At 56.1% G+C, this 14,755-nt stretch overlaps 1 protein-coding gene across 2 annotated transcripts in view; it reads left to right on the top strand.

The window, feature by feature from the left end:
* ADGRD1 (adhesion G protein-coupled receptor D1) overlaps positions 1–14,755 on the top strand; it is a 122,878-nt gene that overhangs the window by 32,185 nt on the left and 75,938 nt on the right. For both annotated transcript variants that reach the window (XM_047093222.1, XM_047093223.1), the window contains 6 exons: positions 1,263–1,327; positions 2,051–2,206; positions 5,083–5,142; positions 7,792–7,909; positions 9,135–9,245; positions 11,072–11,147. In XM_047093222.1, the coding sequence (XP_046949178.1) occupies positions 1,263–1,327; positions 2,051–2,206; positions 5,083–5,142; positions 7,792–7,909; positions 9,135–9,245; positions 11,072–11,147 (586 nt within the window). The remainder of the gene's footprint in view (positions 1–1,262; positions 1,328–2,050; positions 2,207–5,082; positions 5,143–7,791; positions 7,910–9,134; positions 9,246–11,071; positions 11,148–14,755) is intronic.

Genomic DNA, 14,755 nt, shown 5'->3' on the forward strand with positions numbered 1-14,755 from the left:
GCTCAGAGCCTGGAGCCTGTTTCCGATTCTGTGTCTCCCTCTCTCTCAGACCCTCCCCCGTTCATGCTCTGTCTCTCTCTGTCTCAAAAATAAATAAACGTTAAAAAAAAAAAATTTTGAAAAAAAAAAAAAAAAGAAAATCAGGGGAAGTAGAAGGCTGCGTTCAGAGTCGTGTGATTTCCAAGTTATGTATTTTTGAACACTGAAAACACACCCACACAATCCGATGCCCACAAAACAAGAGCCCCTTGGGACCTGGGACTCACAGAGGACACGAAAGATTCTCATTTCTTCCCGTAGCCTTCCAGGGTCATCGACGGTGACGATGGGCAGGGTTGCCGGCTTAGTCCTTACCGTCCTGCGCTTTACTTTGTGGACTCACACAAGTTACATGTGAATTGGGTGGGACTCCTCTGTAACTACTTGGCATTTGAGGAATGAATGTCACTCTGACTTGGAGAACCTAGCGTTTGGGTCTCTAGTCCTCTGGGCAGAGTCTCCCCTTCGGCGCCTTGTCCCCCAGCTACCGGGCCCCACATAACCCGAGGGGCTGGTTACTACTGGAGCTAACTAGGGGTGGTGAGGTCATTTCCTTAGATCACTTCAAGCAACCTGGAGGGATTTTTCCGAAAATGAGGTAGAGCATCTAGTTAGTCTGTGTTCTTACCAGGAAATGCTAAGATTCGAAATAGCTGGTGGAGAAGAGGAAGAGAAGAGCGAATATGGCTTATGTTTGGTGTTAGATGTCTTCGTTATTTGTAATTAACCAAATGGAAAAGAATAACCAGAATCCTCAGGGTTGAAAGGACTCAGGAGGACAGTGTGCCCCACCACTTTGTGTCTTGCTTCTTCTGTCTGGGAGGGATGGTCTGTCTCCGCCCAGAGATTAGCAGCACTCTGTATTCTATCTCCAACTAGTCCAGGTGTAATTGAAGGCCGTTTTTTTGGTTCTTTATTTATCTGAGATCGGTAAAAGCTTACATAAAATCATCTTTTTATGTGACGACTTGCGTGAGGGTGTTCAAAAGTGATTTGAAATATAGATAGAAAAGTAATGTGACCTGGGAAAATCCATACCATCTACCCATTAAGCTAATTTATTAGCCCTGTATCTGTGCAACAGCATTCCTGCTCAGCATTCTCAGGCTGTCTTAGACGGGTCTGAAGCTGGAGAGTTTTGAATAAAGGCAGGCCTTTCTTAGGCTGGAAGAGTGACCACAGTTTAGTCCTTAATTCAGTGTTATTGTTTTTTTCCCCCCCAGGAAAGCATGCTTTGTTGTCTTCGACGCCACCGAGCTTCTTCATGACACCCCCAGCCAACACTGTGGTGAGCATGCACATCGATCTCGGTCCCCTCTTGCTGAGAGCCTTTCGGCTTAGACTGTATGCCAGGGCTGAATTCCGTCAGACAGTCTGGCTCTCTCGTTGGCAGTGTAGTGTCTGGGGAGGAATCATCCCTGGAGGAGAAGCTAACTTTGGCACTAACTCTGGATGCTCAGCTGACCGAAGGGAAAGTCCTCTGCTTCTTGTGGCCTGTGGCCAGAGGGCTCGAAAGGAAGTAAACCAGACGTCCGGGGACACAAACACAGAGACCGTCTCCTGGGCAGGCGGCACAGCGAGCGGAGAGCAGGGGGCTGTGCGTGGATGCATGCCTTCTGTTTGTGCCCCTTGTCCCGTCGTCTGAGGAGAGATCGGTCCACTCAGAAATGTCCCCCTCTGGAAGCAGTATTTGTAATCACGCTACTTACCTTACTCGGGAGCTTTAAGGGGACAGCGAGGGCGCAGACTCTTGCACCATTTGTGTGGGTGCAAATTCCAGTTGTTTCCCATGTGTTTCTGGGTCAGCCTCTCTGTGCTTAGTTTCAACTCTCAAACAGGTGCGTCTTTCTTGAGGTGGTCAGTACGTGTCAGAGAGTCACGGAAGTGCCTCATATGCGATAAGAGCGAGTGTCATCGTCACGGGGCTTCACGAGGCACGCGGCCTGGAGCACACGCTGAACTTCTTGGACTTGCATCCCCAGCCCGAACTCACACCTCTCATTCCTTTTAGCTGCCCACCAACGCCTACCATCCTATCATAACCAACTTGACGGAGAAGAGAAAAAGCCTCCAGAGTCCAGGAACGGTACTGAGTTACCTGCGAAACGTGTCCCTCAACTTACCCAGTAAGCCCCTCTCCCAGGAAACAGCGCTGAACCTCACCAAGGTAAAGCTATTTCTTTTCTGCGCCTGGCAGATCAGAGCAGGCAAACTGCCAGATCCAGGAGCACAGGCGTGTTTTGTTTGACCTGCACAGAGTCGTAGAAAAGTCGTGAGCTTTTACGTAAAAGTCTGGGTTACAGACTTCTCGTGAACAGCCGGATGGGGTGGCCCCTCCAGCCAGCTCTGCCCAGCACGCCGGGGCCTCCCTCAGCTCAGACTCAGCTCTTCACCTCCTGTTCCCAGGTCCGCATCCACCTGGCGGCTGACCATCTGGGTGTGCTACCCGGCCGCCTCCCTTGGCAACAGGTGAAGGGTGGGGTTGGGTCTCGGGCAGACGTGACCTGGTGTGCACACAGCGTGACCCCCAGTGCTGCGATGTGCACGTCGGTGGGAATTGCCAAAGTTACCTAAAGTTAGGTGCCATTTATGGGATGGAATCAAGGTGCTTTTCACTCTGCAGGTCAAGGTAGGGGCCGATCCCTGGCTCTTGTGGCCTTAACTTGATCTCAGCACCAGGGCTCTCGGCCGAGTGGGTTTCCCTGGGGAGAGTGCAGTGTAAGGGTCCCGAGCAGGGTGCAGAGGGCTGACAGCAGGGTTGAATTTCCCTCCACGGCTGCTTGCCCAGTGCCCTTGGTCACGCTGCTCATTTATGATATGGGGGCGACAACAGGATACTCGGCTCGGGGGACCCAGGTGGGCTCGTGCGAGCGGACAACAGAGTCTGGCACAGGTGAGCGCTCAGTTAGGGTTCTTCGTCCTCCCTGACCCGCTGGCTGCAGACGGACGTGCAGGAGCTCGGGACACCCGGGCGTCCTTAAGGGGGGGAGGGGCGAGTGCTGACATCTTTGGCGTGCTGGGTTCCGGGGTCCTGGCCCCTGCCCCGTGTCCCCGGCCAGGCACCCACCTTCTGCCAGGCTCGGCGTCTCTGCCAGCACGGAGAGACCATTCCGCTTCATCCGCCTCCTTGCGGGAGTGGTTCTGGCCGCCGGGGACTAGCAGCAGCACGAAGGGCTTACTTCCACACAGGGGCGAAGGAGTGCTCCACCTGGGCTCCAGTGCTTCGGTCTTCCCGCACACCAGGGCTCTGGGCGACAGCGTAGTTCTCCACACACTCCGCCGTGTTTTCCACCGGCTGCCGGGGTAGCGCCACACCCCACGTGTGGCCGACCGCCTCCGGGAGGGAGCCGGAAATGCTTTCCCAGGGTTCCCCGTTCGGATCTCCCTTCACAGCTCATTGGGCAGAACTCGGTCACATGACCACCACCTGGCCAGTCGCTGGCCAAGGGGAGCAGGCGGGGCGTGATGGCTCAGCCAATCATAAGGAGATGGAGGCGGGAGCAAGGAGCTGTACTTGCGCACTTCCAGGCCCCCCCCCCCCCCCCCCCGCACACCTGCTCCAGGCAGGAGCCCTGGGGTGGAAGGAAGGATTCCCAGGGGGCGCGGGTACGTGGTGGGTGGGCGGTAGCCTCCAGGGTATGTTTGTGTTGGAATGTGGAATCCAATGCAGGTTTCCACAGGTCATTTTGAAGCTTGGTGATTTCCTCTTTCCCTGCGCCTCCCTCTCTGGGCCTCCAGACAGGGTGGGAGATTGCAAACGGCCCTGGTCGACCGAGGGAGGAGTAGAGGCAGCGGTTCACCTGCAGGGGGTGGCCGCAGCCTCGGATCCACCGGAGTTTCATCTGTAGGGCAGCCTCTTATTTTGCAAGGGAAGCCGCATGCCTGGATCCTTCAAGTGGAAAATAATCCAATTTTTAAGAAGTGGACAGCTAACGGACATTGAAAGCAGTTATTTGCGGATTTGTGAGGCGGGTTCAGCCTGTGGGCTCTCGGTTGGGGACCTCTGGTGTGGGCCCCGGCGGAGAGACCCGCCTGGGCGTCCTGCAGACGAATCCTGCAGATTTACTCCAAACCCCACCCATCTCTGATTGGGTGAGAAGTAAAAACCCTTGGCGTCCATTATCCAGTTTTCCATGATGTCCTGGCTTCTCACTGGCTAGCACTGGGAGGGGGAAAATGAGGAAAAATCATTTCCTGTGCTGGGTGATAAGGACACCGTTAGCCTTATCTGGCTGTGGAGTACTTGAGCTGTGGCTAATTCAAATTGAGATGTGCCCTAAATGTAAAATATGGCCTGGATTTCTAAAACTTAGGACAAAGAAAAGAGTGTGAAATATTAAATTGATAATTTTTATGTTGAGCACGTGTTGAAGTGCTATGTTAGGTATATAGGTATAGGACTGAGTAAAATATATTCTGAAAATTAATTTTGCCTGTTGCCTTTTAACTTTTTAAAATATGGCTACTAGGGGCGCCTGGGTGGCGCAGTCGGTTGGGCGTCCGACTTCAGCCAGGTCACGGTCTCGCGGTCCGTGAGTTCGGGCCCCGCGTCGGGCTCTGGGCAGATGGCTCGGAGCCTGGAGCCTGTTTCCGATTCTGTGTCTCCCTCTCTCTCTGCCCCTCCCCAATTCATGCTCTGTCTCTCTCTGTCCCAAAAATAAATAAAAACGTTGAAAAAAAAATTTAAAAAAAAAAATAAAATATGGCTACTAGAAAACTTAAAGTTTGAAATGTGGCTTGCATTATATGTTTATTCCACCAAACTGCGCTGGAGTAGGAGTCGGCAAATTGTAGCCCTTGGGCCAAATATGCTCTGTTGCTTGTTTTGCTAATCAAGTTTTATTGGAACGTGCTCGTTCAGTTCTGTGTTGTCCGTGGCCGCATTTGCACTACAAGGGCAGGGTTGAGTGTTTGTGACAAAATTGTACTCAAAGCCTAACCGCTTTACTAGGTGGGCTTTAAAAAAAATAAAAGTGCCAACTCCTGTTCTAGATTATAAATTCTAAGATACGTGCTAAGCAGTGTCATTTTGTCTGCCTTTAGGCTTTCTTAAAAACCATGGGAGAGGTTCTTCAACTGCCCAGTTGGATTGATGTGTCAGAGGTAAGACAAAAAACATTTGAGCTTCAAAACGTACATGCTTTGGGAACTGCCGTGTCTTCCTAGAAGTGGTATGATTGTGGCCCAATTCACATCTCTAAGAGAAATGATGCATCCCTCCGTCCCGCAATCTGGGACGTTAGAGCTCAGACCAGATATACAACTGATTTGAAGTGCCTTGTCTTCTGTATGGCTTAAGGCTTGTGTGTCAATAACATGCCACTGTCCTCCACACCGAGCAGGGAGGGGGTTGCAGTTCTCCATGAGGACTGCATACTTGGTTGACGTTTATCATTTTTCATGATAAATTTTTTACCATCACTTTCTTCTCGAATGGTAATAAAAACATGTTTTACGCTTAAAGATCACTAGCTTATGTGAAAAAAGGGGACCACGTGGCAATATGTACTTCGTGATAAGTGTAAGAACCAAAAACTTCTCTTTTTCTCTGAACAGCAGATAGAGAATGGAATACTTTTTTTCTTTTTAAGAGTAATGTCATTGACTTTACTGCTTGATAAAACAAGTTAATAAGCTGTAGAGAAGGTAGAAACTGCAGCTGGTAAGAAATATATAAAAGAACAGTCACCTGAAGTCTTATGGCACACCGTGACCCTGAGCACTCTTGCATACGTCCCTTTCCATCTAGTTTACATTTTGCTCACGTGTATATATTCCACAAATACTCTGTGTGCGTGATTTAACCTGGCTGTCCTTAACTACGTCCAGGACAGTTTCCAGCAACAGTAGCTATATCAGTCAGGCTAGGCGAGGCTGTGCTGCAGTAACAAAGAGGCCCCTGCATCTCGGTGGCAGAGCACAGGTGAAACTTTTCACTGATACAGAGTGTGAAGTGGATCTCAGGAGCCCTTTCTCAGTCCAGTGACCTGGGGTCCTGGCTCTGTCCATTTTCTTATGTTGTGGTCTTGACATGGGACCTACAAGGTTGCCTGGCGGGGTGGGGGACGCATAACTGCTTAGCAGGGCCATACCCACACCGGTCTAATATTAAAGTGCTTATTCTCCTGAACCCCTATAATGTTAAAAAAATATTTGCTGGTTGGTGGCAGAAATGTTATTAATGAGATTGCTACAGGATTTACATTTGATGAACTTTTTATTTGAACAGTTTCAAACAGAATGAGATTGGATTTAACCCTGGCAAAGGGAGGGGGGAAAAAGGATCCTGCATTTAAGATTGGGATAATCTTACCTAGAAACCCTTTCTAAAAGGCACAGCCGTCTAGAGTTCATGCCCTCCGGGGGTGGCTCTGTACAGGGCTGCAGCCTGGGAAAGCCTGGGAACATGGCCAGCGGAGGACCTGAGTAGGCCTATTTTCTCAGCATCATTTTAAAGTGACTTTTTTTTTTTTTTAATTTTTTTTTCAACGTTTATTTATTTTTGGGACAGAGAGAGACAGAGCATGAATGGGGGAGGGGCAGAGAGAGAGGGAGACACAGAATCGGAAACAGGCTCCAGGCTCTGAGCCATCAGCCCAGAGCCCGACGCGGGGCTCGAACTCACGGACCGCGAGATCGTGACCTGGCTGAAGTCGGACGCTTAACCGACTGCGCCACCCAGGGGCCCCTAAAGTGACTTTTTTTGAATGCTCCGCCACAGAACAGAAATGATCATGAAACCATTCAGGCTTAGGCAGGCTCGACTGTTCATTAGAGAGAAGGTACGAATCAGCCACTGCCCAACAGAACTGCCGGCCAGAAACACAGATCTCCATGTGCTCCACCGGGCTTAGCTGATTGAAACCAGGCCACAGGCCTGAAAGAAAATGTCTAAAATTGGCCTCCCTGTTCTATTTCCACCTCATTAGATTCCCATGGAGCGTGTGTTTGTGAGAGAATGCTAAGGACGCTTAGCTGACAGATGGTTTTCAGAAAGGCGGGAAGGAGAGAGGGGCGTGATGGCAGACGGGAACAGCCACTGCGTGCCTGGGTGGCTGAGAGGCCCTGTCCCTGGTAGATGAGTGTCTCACGATGAGGGACAGTCAGCCCAAGGTGGGCTGTCTGCAGAGATACGGGGTGACCAGGAGGGACCCCTGCCTTCTTGGGGGCAGCGACCACTGGGATCCTCTCTGCTTGGGGGATGCAGAGTAAGTGGAGAGGGCCCTTGGAGGGAAGGGGTGCACCAGGAAGGTCATGCAGAGAGGATCTGGGGAGCTGGCGTCCGTCCCCTGCATGTAGAATAGGGTGAAGCCGCTGGTGTCCTTGTCCTGGAGGGGACTTGGGGCCAGTTAGCCCCTTCCGCGGGAAACAGAAGGGGGCGTGGCAGGGCCGGTCAGAGATTGGCTGAAGTTCCTGGTGACTTCAGGGTGCAGCTGGGACTGGGTCTCTGTCACCTGGGGCTAAGCCTTGGAGCCGATGGCTTGGGTGGCCCGGGGGACTGTGTTCCGCGGGCTCGGTGGGGCGTTTGCCTGTGAGAGGGGTAGTGGCACGGCTCCTTCCCATCTGGTCATGGAGAGGTCAGGCCTGGCCCACCAAGGCCTCCGCAGACGCGGGGCGCTCTACCTTTGGAGGGGGAGGGGGCACCGGCGGCGCCGGTGCAGAGCCGGACCCCGCGAGCTCGGCGAGTGCGTCTGGGGAGGGCAGTTGTGCCCGTTCCATTTGCTCAGTTCCTTCACGTTGTGTCGTTTGCAGGACAACGCCGTCGTGCTGGGCTTGATAGAGACCGTCGACACCGTCATGGGCCACATCTCTTCCAACGTGCAAGCCAGCGACCCCCAGGTCACCATCGTCGGCTCTTCCTCCATGGCAGGTAGTCGTCCGCCCAGGGCGGGACGCGGCCGTTGGTGCGGGCGGAGGCGCGGGAGGCGCGGGAGGGACGCTGGCCCCTGGAGTTCGCGCTGACGGCCCTGCGTCCACCTGCGCGCGCCCACGCGTGCGCAGACACATCCGCACAGGTGCGCACCCACACGCGCACAGGCGCGCACACAGCGCACACACATAAGCGCACAGGTGCGCACACACGCGCGCAAATGCGCGCGCAGCGTGTAAACACGCGGGCACAGGCGCACGCACAGCGTATGCACGCGCGGGGATGAGTGCACAGGCAGCGTTTACACACGCGTGCAGGTGGGCACACACACGCGCACAGACGGAGCACCGCGCCCATCAGCCCAGACAGACCTCGCTGCTTTTCTGAACTGGGTCGCCCTTACACAGAATTACACTTTGGGGGGAGAGTGAGATCGGGGCACACGTGCTCAGCCACGATGCGGACGCAAAGCTACGTAAGCATTTGATGGCGACTGGGGGACCAGCCTGATCTCGTGCTCGGTCGTCTGTGCTCGGAACGGAGTCGAAAAGCCGCGGCTCCTCCGAGTGCCTGTGAAATAAAAGGTGCAGAATCGGGTTTCCGAGGGCCAGCTGGAGGCTTGGCCTAAATCTGCCTCTCCGGGGCGGTCGGAGCAGCGTCCCACACGTGCTGACTTCGCAGCGCTTCCCTCCTGCAAGTCTCTACCTGGGGAGCATTGCTGAGCTCCAGCGCAGCAGCCGGGCTCTGGATCAGAAGCCTAGTTGAGCCACGGAGGATAGTTGTAGCGGGAGTTAGTCGGCCGCGATGGCTCCCTCCGTGCAATGACACGTTTGCCTGATGGCCGGGAGGTGTGTGTCTCGGGTGCCTTCCTCCTGCTGTGTCTCACGGGGTCCCCCAGAGTGTGGTGAGGAGCGGCTCCCCTTCCGCATGGGGGGGGGGGTCATCGCATAACTGAGAGCCATGGTGACAGAGGCCCGGAGGGAAGGAGGGGTCACCTCGGGCCACGGGGCCCCCACAGCGTGTGGCCGGATGGACACGTTAGCCACGCTCGAAATTACTTTCCCCGGACTCTTATTTTTTCAGGTCGTCATTTTCTAGAGGTAATTACACTACCCGGGGGAGCATGTTCTTTTAAAAACAGCAGAGGCAGATGGGGTTTTACGGCCCAATTTCCTGCGCCGCGGAGCTGACTGACTGTGGCTTCCTGTCTCTGGCTTGTTCTCAGAGTTCTCTGTGGCCAAACTCCTACCCGAGGCCATAAATTCCTCCCACTACCGCTTCCCGGCTCAGGGGCAGAGCTACATCGAGGTTCCCCACGAGGCTTTCCGCAGCCAAGGTGAGTGCAGCTGCAGGGCCCGCCCGGGAGCTCGGGCGGGGGGCGCCACCAGTCCTCAGCCCTTCCAGATGTGTTGCCAGCTGTTACCTGGCGAGCCACCGCCCTCAGACCTGCTCGCCTCTTCCTGCGCTCCGGGCCGGCACTGCTCAGGGTGTGGCGGGAAGCTCCCGAGACGCTCACTCAGAATGCTGATTCCCAGTGCCCTCCAGCCTTGTGAACTGGGACTTGGGACAGGGGCGGGGAATCTGCATTTTGGGGAGGATCTTGAGGCGATTCTGATCCACCGTGAAAGACGCCTTGTGTCCTCCCAAATCTGCACTGAGACATGTCAGCCGCATATGACTAGATGTGGCCATCTCCCCTCCCCTGTCCCTGGCCTCGGGCTAGGTTTGGGGTTGGTCTGCCCAGGGGGCCTGGGTTCTGCTTCTGTCTCAGGGGCTCAGGCAACTCTGGCCATTTCCACTGCAGTCACAGTCCCTCCAGACTCCTTGAAAAGTGACTCGTCCCTCGGGGTGTCAGGGGAGTCGTGGATTTGACTCAGCTCCTGACGCTCTGGCCAGAGGACATGGGATTCCCAGGGTTCTGCCTTAGAGACTGGGGACCAAGACCAGTGTGGGTGGCGTAGGATCACGGTGTCCCCTCCCCAGCAAGGAGTCCCCACTCACCAGCCCTTGGGAGCCCACCTCCGCTCCCTCCACCATCTTGCTTGCCTGTGTGAAGGGTGCCCGGGGATGTTAGATGACAGCTCCCTACACTTGGGGTGAACTCCAGAAAGGTCTGGAGATGATGCTCTGATCCGCCAGGGGCACACGTGACCTTTGCTTATCTCACACACCTGGCTGCACGAGCTAGAAACCCTCAGTGTTGCCGAGCGAGCTGGGCCACAGCCTCAAGCTGTCCCCTGTGAAGGCTCCTCCCACCGGCAGCAGGACTTACTGGTCACGAGCGCTGACCGGTGGCTGGAATTCCCGGGAATTCCGGGTTCAGCCACTTACAGGTTGTGCGGCCTTATGCAAGTTACCGAACCTGCCTGTGTCGCGGCCTCCTCATCTGTGAAACGGGGCCGGTATTCGTACTGGGCTCGTAATATTGTTTGGAGAGCTGAATGAGCAAAGCCCCTCTACGTGGCACATGCTGAGACTTAGAGGATGTTAAAGACATTCCTGAAATGTTAACAGAGTCGACAAATATCCCCGACGATCCCGGGAAGACAGCTAACCGCTTATGCTCCAAGCGCTCTCCGTGAAGCGGGTGGAGGGAAATAACAGAAAAAATGATTCCTGCTTCAGAGCTATCATACGGCAGAGAGGTGGGACCCAGCCTAAAGGCATGAGGGGCATGTATGTGGTCACTGCCGCTTGTAAACCCTGCGTCTGCCGGCTCGTTCAAGCATGCGTGTTACTACAGATGCCTCATACACCAGCAGCGAACAGGACGTGCTCACCCGGAGGATGCAAAGCTGGAGGCTGGCGCTGGGCCGCCCCTCGAGCGGGGCCCTGTGCCTTCGTGAACTCTAGCGTTTCTGGCGAGTCTGGCTCCCCCCCGGGAGCTGTTGTATCTGTCTGTCTGGAGTTGACTCGGGGGAGGAGCAGGGAGTCATTGTCACGGTTGAATCCATAGCTGAAGGGTCACAAAGTTTCTACTCAGACTCATGGAAAACTCTACCCTGAGAGTCCCTCACTTTTTCCCTCCCCACTCCCCAGGAGCTGCCCCTGGGGTTTTGGGTGTGAGGGCCTGCACTGTGCATTGCTGGGCAAGTGGGTTTGGCTGGGGTATTTGTCACCAGGAAGATTGACGGGTGTCTGTGACCCTCTGCTTTTCCCCAGCCTGGACCACCATCGTGGGCCTTCTCTACCACACGATGCACAATTACCTGGACAACATCTGGCCAGCCAAGACCAAGTGAGTCCCTCAGGGTCACATGGTACGGAGAGGGCAGTGGGTGTGTGTGTGCTTGTTTGCTGGGTGGCTGTGACACCCCCACCTCCCTGCCATCACAGGCATACACAATATAGCCTTGGAGGACACTGGGGGTTCGGCGGGCCCTGGGTGGGCAGCCTGAGAGTGCAGCAGTCAGGTGACCATATCTGCCCTGCCTGGAAGGACCTGCGTGACTGCGGGCGAGTGACCCAACTGCCTGAGCCTCAGCCGCCACTTCTGTAGAGTGGGAGGACAGCGGCACATGTCTCCAGCAGTCAGGGTGTATTAGATACGTTGGCTTAGGTGGAAGGTGGGGAGACTGGGGGCTCATGAGACTAAGGAGGCTTCAGGCACAGTTAGATCCAGGGACCCAGGGGATGCCTTGCGATCTGATCTCTCCGTGTCCCGTCTGTGCTCACTTTTGTGTTGGCTCACATCCAGGGAGGCCTCTACATAGAAGCATGGCGGGCTCCGGTAGCTCAGGGACTGCCCCCCCACCTCTGGGTCTTGAGGTCTCCGAAGGAGCAGAGCCTTTCCAGAATGTGCTGGTGGAAACTCAGGGAGGGCTGTGATGGGTCCATTTGGGTCATGTGCCCCTCTTGGCCGCCCCCTTCATGGTGGCCAGAGCATCCTGCTCTCTCATTGGTTAGGTCTGTTCACATGACCCTGTGGAAACATAGGGAGAGCAGTGATTGGCCCGTTTGGGTCCTGCCCCCTTTTGGCCCTTCCACTCATAGGGGGGTCAGAGCATCCTGCTGTCTAGCTGGTGGTGTTTGCTCACGTGGGGGTGGGTCAGCCCTCTCAGACCACAGGGAGAGGCTGATTCCTCCGAGAGGGGAGGGGAGGGTCGGGTCCGTGCCTCCCCTTTCATAGGGTTGCCCTCACCTCGGCTTGGTGAGGCTCCACTTGGCTCTCTTGCCCCCCAGCTTCCCCCCCTGCCCGGGAAGCTGCGGGCCCCCTCTGCTGCCCTGCCCTGCGGGGTGGGCTGCGGATGCTGGCACTGGAGCCGGCTGTGTGGACCCCTCGGTAATGGGGCTGTGTGGATGCCGGCTGTGTGGACCCCTCGGTAATGGGGAGCAGGCTATTTGAACTGCGTCCGGATAAAGGGTGGGGATGAAGACCTTGTGGGAACACGGGTGGCTGAGCCCCGGCGTCCCGTCTCCCAGTACTGCTCCTTCCCACCGCCTGGAGGGACGCAGCCTTTGGGGAGAGGGTGGCCTAGGGAAGGAGACAGCCACGATTCTGCTCTGGACCTGGGACCCATCGCCCTGGGAAGGCCTGCGCTTGGACAAGTTTCCTTATAACTAAGGAAAGGGGCCCTGCCACTCTTTGTGTGTGATTTCCAGAATTCTTCAGGAGAGCCGTCAGAGGAAAATGCCACCGCTTTTTCTCAAAAAGATGCCCTCCCACCTCTTTGGGGGGACACTTCTCCAATCCCAAGATTATGAATGAAAAACGGGCCCTTCCCTGGCCGCCCTATCTGCAGCTCTCGTAGCTGAACGTTCAGGCTGAAGCGGGTTTGTCGTCGCAAAACAGGAGCTGTGTGTTCCTGAGGCGGAGCCATGGGGGCCAAGGGTAAGGGCGTGCAGGGAGAGCGGCATCTGGACCCCCATCCACATCTTCCTCCTGCCTCAGACTAGCAGAGGAAAGAAAAGGTGGAACTGCTTTTTACGGACACCAGCGTGTACACGCATTTCAGGGGACAATTGGCCGTGACCGAGTCGAATCATGACCCAGCCAGGTGCCAGCAGACTTTTTCATAAAGGGCCAGATAGTAAATATTTTTGTCTTTACGGGCCATACTGTCTCCCTCACAACTACTCGTGTGCGCTGGAAGTGTGAAAGCAGCCTCAGACGACGCGGAAAGCAGTGGAAGCGGCTGTGTGCCAATAAAGCTTTATTTATAGGAGCAGGCAGCCGCCCAGGCCTGTGTTTGCACACCCCTGCTAGACGGTTCTGTCAGTGCTGGCAGCAGCAGATGGGGGAAGAAGCTGTGTTTGTCCTGCCCCGCGTTGGGGTGGGGGGTGGGCCAAGGCTCTGCTCGAAGCCTGCAGGTGGGACATTCGGGGCCTTCAGCCTTTAGCGCCCTGCTGCCCTCACTGCCCCGGCTGCCCCCAGGGAGGACTCTCGGACGCCTCAGAACCCACGCTGGCGTGATCTGGACCCCCGCGGTCAGTTCCTCTTGTCTCTGAAAGTCGTGGGCTCTGAGACTCGCACACCGGGCGGTTCCCCTCCCCCCACGGCCCCCTGCCCCTTAGCAGTAACGCGCGCCGACTGCCGGAAACTGTCGGCCCCAAAAGTACACTCCTCTCCCAAAGTCCAAACGTCTTGCAGTGATGAGAACGTGTTTTTCGTGTGTGGGATCTTCAACCCGGGTGAAGGTGCAAAAGTGTCCTCTTGTTGGCGACGTTAACCTGGGAAACAAAGTCGCTGAAATAGCTGCTCAAGTACAGCCCCCATACGTGCGGTCTGTCCTGCGGCATCAGGGCGGGACGGAAGTCACCGGCAGCGTCGTGGATGGCAGCACAGAGTCGGTGCTGGGCTCCCGGCTCTCTTCTCCCGGCAGGGCCCTTACCGGCTGCGTGAACTGGGCAGATGCCTGGCCGTCTCCGTGTCGTCCTCTCTAGAGTAGGGGTGGGGACAGTACTGACGTGTGAGGCTGCCTTGAGCGCTAAGTGAGTTAATTGTTTAAACAAAGTGCACTGCTCCTAACGACATCTGTAAGTGCTTGCTTAACGAGATCTGTAATCACTCGATAAGAGGATTGGACGTCCTCGCCACAGTCACTGGAAGAGAATTCTGAAATTCCTCGCCCGGTTAGGGTTAGACCAGTAGAGCCAGCTGCCTGCTTGCCTCCACAGCCGGGCCCCTTCCCCTAGCGTTCTGCATGGGGCCTCCGTACACGGAAGGTTTCCGTAAGAAGGGAAGGGGCGGTGGGGTCGTGACGTTCTCTCAGTCGCCCTTGGGGGCAGGGTGGGGCCAGCACGTGAGTCTAGGGCATGAAGCTGGGGGTCAGGCTGGCACGGGGTCACCATATCCACGGCCACGCCCTGGGCGGGCTGCTGCAGGGGCCCCGGCAGCCACTGGCAGGGGCGGCGTCTCACTGTGCACGGGTCCTGGGGGCACGTGGCCAGCCCCTGCTGGGCCCCCTGGACACGGAGGGTCCTTGGAGCGTCACGTGCCCCCTCGTGATGAGGACCGCTCTGCTCTTCCCAAGGGCCGTGCTGTGCCGGGCAAGCACCTGGGACGGCCGTGTCCCTCAGAGCGGGGCTGGGGATCCGCGCTGGGCACGGCGTCTCCGCTCCCCCTCCGCAGGTGGAGACCCGGGCCCTCTCCGGGATGTTAAGGCTGCCGGGGGCAGAGGCAGGGCTGTGACTCGGGTCTCTAGGTCTCCGCGTCTTGTTGACAGAGTCACGTGTGCTGCAGGAGAAGCTCCCGGGGGCTGCGGCTTACTTGTAGAGTAACGCCATCCGGTCAACGCGGGAGGAATGACAGAATCGGAAGGACGCCGCCCTGCATGTAGTCGCTGATGGGGGCAACGTCGTCAGTGGGTGTTAATACCACCGGGTGAGGGGATTCGTGGAACGGGG

Source organism: Lynx rufus, unplaced genomic scaffold (assembly GCF_022079265.1).
Source record: "Lynx rufus isolate CCGP_SWC_20201006 ecotype Redwood Valley unplaced genomic scaffold, mLynRuf1.p SCAF_33, whole genome shotgun sequence".
Classification (NCBI taxonomy): Eukaryota; Metazoa; Chordata; class Mammalia; order Carnivora; family Felidae; genus Lynx; species Lynx rufus.